The sequence below is a fragment of the Enhydra lutris genome, unplaced genomic scaffold (genome assembly GCF_002288905.1).
Source record: "Enhydra lutris kenyoni isolate GAN:26980312 unplaced genomic scaffold, ASM228890v2 scaffoldscaffold9, whole genome shotgun sequence".
Taxonomy (NCBI): domain Eukaryota; kingdom Metazoa; phylum Chordata; class Mammalia; order Carnivora; family Mustelidae; genus Enhydra; species Enhydra lutris.
In genome coordinates, this window is record NW_019154093.1 from 11,029,648 (window position 1) to 11,036,361 (window position 6,714).

General features: G+C 40.5%; 1 protein-coding gene across 1 annotated transcript in view; it reads left to right on the top strand.

Annotated features, from left to right (window-relative positions):
• Nucleotides 1–6,406, top strand: part of LOC111143109 (small ArfGAP2) — a 46,266-nt gene extending 39,860 nt beyond the window's left edge. The window contains exon 10 of the mRNA XM_022496591.1: nucleotides 5,031–6,406. Within this exon, the coding sequence (XP_022352299.1) occupies nucleotides 5,031–5,156 (126 nt within the window). The 3' untranslated portion in view covers nucleotides 5,157–6,406. The remainder of the gene's footprint in view (nucleotides 1–5,030) is intronic.
• The last annotated feature ends 308 nt before the right edge of the window (nucleotides 6,407–6,714 follow it).

Below are 6,714 nucleotides of genomic sequence, written 5' to 3' on the forward strand. Positions count from 1 at the left end.
AACAAGAATTTTTTAAAAACCTATATATGTAAATAAGGAATGCACATAAAACCACTCATAACCTATGACTGCCACATCTAGTAGATGGTATACTGCAAACTTCACATTACGTGGCAATAAACACCCAAATCCAGCAAGGCCAGCATCAGAGAGACTATGTGGAAAGAGGAGAGGGAGCAGAGGGCTGGAGGTGACAGAACACAGACAAAATCACCCCCTGGAAGGAAGACTTATAAGAGGGATGATGAGAGGAGGTCTGACACTTGCCAATTAGAACTCTGGTTATGTGGAGAATCGAAAATGAGGGTCTTGAAATATATAAGGTTAAAGGTGGTAGCTCTGGAAAAGCATTTCTTCTAAGTAATGGGGTTGACTTAGAATCTTAAGCAGGCTCCATGCCCAGCCAGTGTGGAGCCTCACTCAGGGCTTGATCTCACAACCCTCAGATCATGACCTGAGCCAAAACTGAGAGTTAGATGCTTAACAGACTGAGCCACCCAGGAATCCCCTGTGGGGGTGACTTAGAAGGGAGAGGCACTCTTTGGGGACCTGGTAGTGAAGGGAAACTAAGAAATGAGAAGTGGAAAAAGGGAATCACAAAATGAGAAGATAAACCATCCTCTCCCTTCCTTCCAAATAATTTCACTATACCAACAGAAGAGGGCACTCTTGAACTAAGAAATCTAGTAAGCCTCCCTGAACTCTCACACCCATTTATTATTCCTGATTTCAGAAAAATAAGGCACTACAAAATAAATAGAAAGTGGCAGGTCACATTTATACAAACTATTACTAGAAGAAAATAGAAAATGAAAATCAAAACACACCAAGAAATGAAAATTCTCCCCCCAAAACAACCATGAACAGAAGAAAACTGTTACACAAACCACCAGCCTGAATGAGATGTCCTTTAACACTTGAAGACAAAACAGCTTGAATCAGAAATATAAAAACTCAGAACCAAAATGGACAAAAACTGGAATTTATGAAATGAAATTTTCCGGAATTCAGGAAAGAAATTGAAGAGACACAATTATCTTAGAAATAAAGTCTGAATTACAAGTTAAACAAAGGAGAATAGATTCAACTGAAAATATACTTGGCATTGAAGAAAGGCATGACACAGGTCAGAGAATGGAAACTAAATATAAGAAGCAGGAAAATAAATCTAAGAGAAGGTAAAATAGAAACTAAGCAAAGAAGGCCTAACATAAATATATTTGGAGACTCCAAAGAAGAAAAACTAAATAGTGGAGCAGAATTAATATATTTAAATCTATAATACAAGAAAACGTCCTATAAATAAAAGAATAAAATATTGAAAGAACCCACTGTGTAAAAGTTGACCCAGAATGGTCAACTCTAACATATATCCCTGTAAACTTTCAGATTTTATGGAACAAGAATAATTCTCAGGGCTCCAACACTCTATTTACCTCCCATCCCCCCAGATCTCTGCCATTTTTTATGAGACTGACTCAGGACCTTAGATCTGCCATTTTTAATTTTATTTATTTATTTATTTAAAAGATTTTATTTATTTATCTGATAGAGATCACAAGTAGGCAGAGAAGCAGGCAGAGAGAGAGAGAGAGAGAGGAGGGGAAGCAGGCTCCCTGCTGAGCAGAGAGCCCGAAGCGGGGCTCGATCCCAGGACCCTGGGATCATGACCTGAGCCGAAGGCAGAGGCTTTAACCCACTGAGCCACCCAGGCGCCCTGATCTGCCATTTTTTAAAGATGAAAAGAACACTCAGCTTGACATTAGACTTAATGGCAGAAGACATTAGACTTCTAACTGCAGCATAAAGAAAAAAAGACAACGATGGGAGTAGTATTTTCAAGATGCATACATGTCAGACAAGCATTTCACAGCCAGACAAGCAATCCTTCAAGGATTGAGGCTATTTTCAAAAAATCTTGAATATGCAAGAAATCAGAGAATATCCTACGTATAAGTCTTTCCTGTGGAATGTACCAGAAGATAAGCTTCATCCATCTAAGAGATGAGTGGCGACATTTTGGCAAAAGGACTGATAGTGAATATATGTTTTACTCAGAACAAATAATGGTAACAGGAGGAGAAGGTAAAAAGGAGGAGGTAGGATAAATTGATTTTGCATAGGAAATAGGTGGAAGTTGAAGGGTGTAATAAGCTGACATGTCAAATGGAAGAAGCTTGAGTACAGAATAAAGGAAGCAAAAGATAGAAGTTATTAGTATAAAGTTAACCACTAGAACAAAAAATGAAACTTTATAAATACCCGAGGAATCCTTTACAACAAAATGGAGTACGTAGACTATGAAGTACAGCAAAACACAGTAAAAATGTGACATGATAGAATCAAGACCAAACATCAGTCATATCAACAGGTAGCTCTTTTATGAAAAGAAAAAGATATTTGGCTTACAAAACAATGCCTAATTTTACACTGGATACAAAAATATCCACTGAAACAAAGTGATTCAAAGTCTGAAAACAAAGAGATGGATAAAAAGAGTTATTATTGGAGCAGCATGTGTGCCCACACGTATGCGTGCACACACTGTCTTTCTCAGGTTTGGGTGACAATGTTTACCTGCTGTATAAGAACTACTTTCTTGTTTTCCTTTCTCTGTAGTCTGGAATCGTTTATATAGGTCTTTGGAGATTGGGTAGAATTCCCACATGCAATTGTGTGGACCTTTGTGTAGTAATTTAATAGCATTCTCTCTTTGTTCTGTGAAAGTCGGTTTTGGAAAACTCTGTTTACCTAGATTAGCTAACTCATCTGGGATTTTAAATTCATTTATCAAAGGTTAAGCCAAGTAGTCTGTTTCATGATTTTTTTAAAGTTTCCTCTTTCAGTGGTTATTTCTCCCTTGTCATGTCTTATTTGGTATGTTTATGGTTTCCTTCCCTCTTGCCATTTCTATTAGGCTAACTAGTGGTCTGTTTTGTTAATTATACATATATATATATTTTAAAAACCCATAGGATTTTGTTTTATTTAGTCTAAATTTTTTCTTTGCTTGTTTTTGACTTCAATTTATGGTTTATCTTTATTATTTCCTTTTATATGCTGCCTTTTGACTTACTCTGATCTTCTTTTTCTAGCTTTCATAGTTGGGATTTTAATTTGCTATTTTCAGTCCTTCATGTTTATTTGTATGAGTAATGAAGTGCTATGAAACTGTTGAGAATATGTCAGGACACATGAGCCAACTTCTAGAGGTTCCAACTGTCCAAATATGGGACAGTTTGAACATCAAAAGGAATGACACTGATGGATTATAACATTAAAGGAAAAGAAATCCTGTAGTGATATATTTTTTGAAATGGGTATGGGAAAGAGGGAAGGAAACCTTCTTTACAGAGAAGAATGGCAACTAGTAATTGTAGAAAGAATGGGATATTCACATATTCTCAAAGAAATACCCTTTAGATTACTTACTAATTACAACAACAACAAAAAACCCCAAAAACCTCATGGTGGATAGTACCCTAGTAGAGTGCTCAAACGTAAGATTACCAACAGTGGGACAAATGAACATTATGTGCTTCTTGGTGTCTTGTACCGAGAAGGACATGATATCACTTCCATAGAATTTTTTACCAAAAATGTTTTAACTTGGATCCAATCATGAGAAAATGTGAGGTAAAACCAAGTTGAAGGATTTTCTGCAAAGTAACTGGCCTGGATTTCAAAAACAACGTCAGGAAAGAAAAAGTGGTGGGGGAACTGTTCTGTATTAAAGGAGACTACAAAGATATGAAAATGAAATGTAACCTGTGTTAGAGTATTGTGATCATATTAAATTTTTTGTATTGTGGGTTTAGGAAAGTGTTCTTTCTTATGAGCTGCCTCCTGACTTAGTAATTGGTGAAATGTCAGGACATCTGCTGTTTTCAGTGCTCATCAAAAATGTACACTTAGGGCACCTGGGTGGCTTAGTTGGTTAAGCAACTGCCTTCAGCTCAGGTCATGATACCGGAGTCCCGGAATCAAGTCCTGCATCAGACTCCCAGCTCCAAGGGGAGTCTGCTTCTTCCTTTGACCTTCTCCCATCTCACATGCTCTTTCTCTCAAATAAATAAAAATCTTTAAAAAAATTTTTTTAAACAAAAAATTTTAAAAATGTACACATATATATATGTACAAAGGTCCCATACAAGATATGCAGATCTCAGAAAATAGAACAAGGTATTAACAATTGTGAATTTAAGGAAGGATATGTGGGTTCCATTATATTGTTCTTTCAACTTTTCTATAAACTTGAGGTTTGTTTTTTTTTTAAAGTTGGTGGCAGGAAAATAGCCCTTCTCCTCAAGAAAAGAACTTACACAGAAATGTACCGGGCTTGGGAGATTTAAGGCATTTTTCTTGATAAATAGTTTCCTCTCTTCACTGCCAGAGGCCAGTCTTTCAGTCTCATTCATAAAAAGGTCCTAGTCCCGCCCAGACTTTATTCCACTGGTTCTTTTCTCCCAGCAACTTCCCCCTCACACATTGAAGACCCATTGGCCTTTTCTTTTTCTTTTCTTTCTTTTCTTTTATTTTGCCTGCCTTTGTTCATTCTAAACAGTCCAGTTCCTTTTTCCTTTTCTCTCAGCTTGAGCACACACAAGCACTTTCCCTGGCACTGACAGTCACGACTCTGCTGGAGATAAGACAGAAGCCTGCTGTGGGGGCTCGGCTGCATACTCTCGGGGCTGGCAAGTTCACAATAGGCCCCTTCTTTTTAGGATGAGAGACTAGAAAGGAAAAAGAGAATAACGTCTCATGCTGCTTTTATGTTGGCTAGCTCCAGGACTGCTTTCCCTATCTGAGCATTAATCTCTGTCAGCATCTCCCTTCTGGGAAGTCCTTATTTACGTGGTCTGGAGCCCCCAAAATGGTCTATTAAGGTTCAGGGCAGATCTGTACCATAACAATTTCCCTTTGTCTCATTCAACCCCTCTCTGCAGACGGAAGGACTCCTACCCTGCCTTTTTGCAGTAATTGGCTGCATGCCCACAGCCGGATCTGAAAGTCTCCTCTCTCCCTTTCAGATGACCCAGCAGATGGCTGGGATGAACTTCTGTGGAGCCCACGGCATGCTGACCTATGGACAGTCGATGAGCGGCGGAAATGGACAGGCAGCAAATCAGACTCTCAGCCCTCAGATGTGGAAATAAAAACAAAACACCTGTATGGCTACCACTCTCCTCAGTCCTCTCCCTCCTGGTTTTCCTCTTTCCCCAACTCCCCGATCCCATTCCTTTTTCCTACCTCTCTGTTTGGTTTAGAAATTGCTCAATCTGTCATTTGGGGTTTGGCATTCTGCCCAGCCCAGCCACATCCCGGACACGCAGATCTCTCTGTTGCTTTATGTTGTATGTGTCCCCTCGCCATCCCGACTTCCTCTGCAGCCTCAACCCCAGTCCTCTCCTGGCACCAGCACCTTGGGAATTGTTGGCAGAAGGCACTTAAACTGAAGGAGAAAGGTGCACACCTTTGAATACCTTTCCCCTGAGGTTAAACCTCCTATCAGACTCTCAGAAAGGTCTGGAGGTGTTGTCTTTTAGGCAAAGAGGGGTGGGTTTAGAGGTACTTATGTATGTGTTGCTAGGCTGTTTCTACATGTTTGAATTTTTGGTTGAAGAGGGAGATATCATGCTCCCATAATTTATGGGAATGAAGAAAGTACTGAAATCAAATTAAATACTCCTTGGGTCTTAGGTCACGTTGGCCCTAGCCCTGGGCTGAGGCAAACCCCCTCCTGTGGGGATGAGCAAAAATATTACTCTACTTTGCCCTGAATTGCTTTCTGGATCTGAGGCTTCAGGACTCATTGCTTCAGTCAGCCTTTATTAGCACCAAAGACTTCACAAAGGTCCCACACAAGAACACACCCCTGCCCCACCTCCATCCTACATGCAGTGGGATCTGGCTCTATGGCTGGAGGACCAGCCCCTCCAGTGGGAATGCAGAGCTTAACGTGTGTACTGCTTGTGTGTGTGTGTGTGTGTGTGTGTATTTCACCTCCCACTCTTTCCCCATCTGCTCTGGGTGTTTTTGTTTTTGTTTGAGGTTTACACAGAGAGGAGTTAATTTATCAACAGCCTGAAACTGTTGCCAGTTTTTTGTATAGTTTAAAAAAAATTGCAATCTCACGCACAGCTCCCTTCCTCCTCCCCCACCCTCCTGATCTGCCAATCACCCTTTCATGCCTGTGTATCCCAGGCCTCTCTGTTTCCCCACCTCCTCCAGGTGTGTGAGGCAGAGAGCCTGGACAGCTTTCCTGTCAGTCATTGTTCACCCTACTTGAAAATTAAAATAAGAAAACTTTGCTTAAGAGATTTCACCTGTGGGAACCACAATTCCTGGTTGCCTTTCTCCTGTGTATGTGTAAATTCCTTAATAAATATTGCAGGGAAGGACCCTTTGCTTGGCTGTTAATGTGTGTCACTCATGGAGGAGGGTGAGTTGCATCTTGGTTTCCTGCTTTCCAGTCGTAGTTCCCCCACTTCCTGTATTTTAAAAAAAATTTATACTGGGAATGCCCAAGGACCAGGCCCAGGCTCAAGCAGTCAGAGAGGGGACCTTTGTCCTTTGCCCAGTGGTGTCTGGAGTTGTGAGCTGAGGAAACTGTGGATATCTGCTCCTGCTAGAGCCACAGAACATCGAAACTAGAAGTCCTTTTCTCCCCTACCAGATAAAGAAGCTGAGACCCACTTCCTTTCCTCCCTCCCT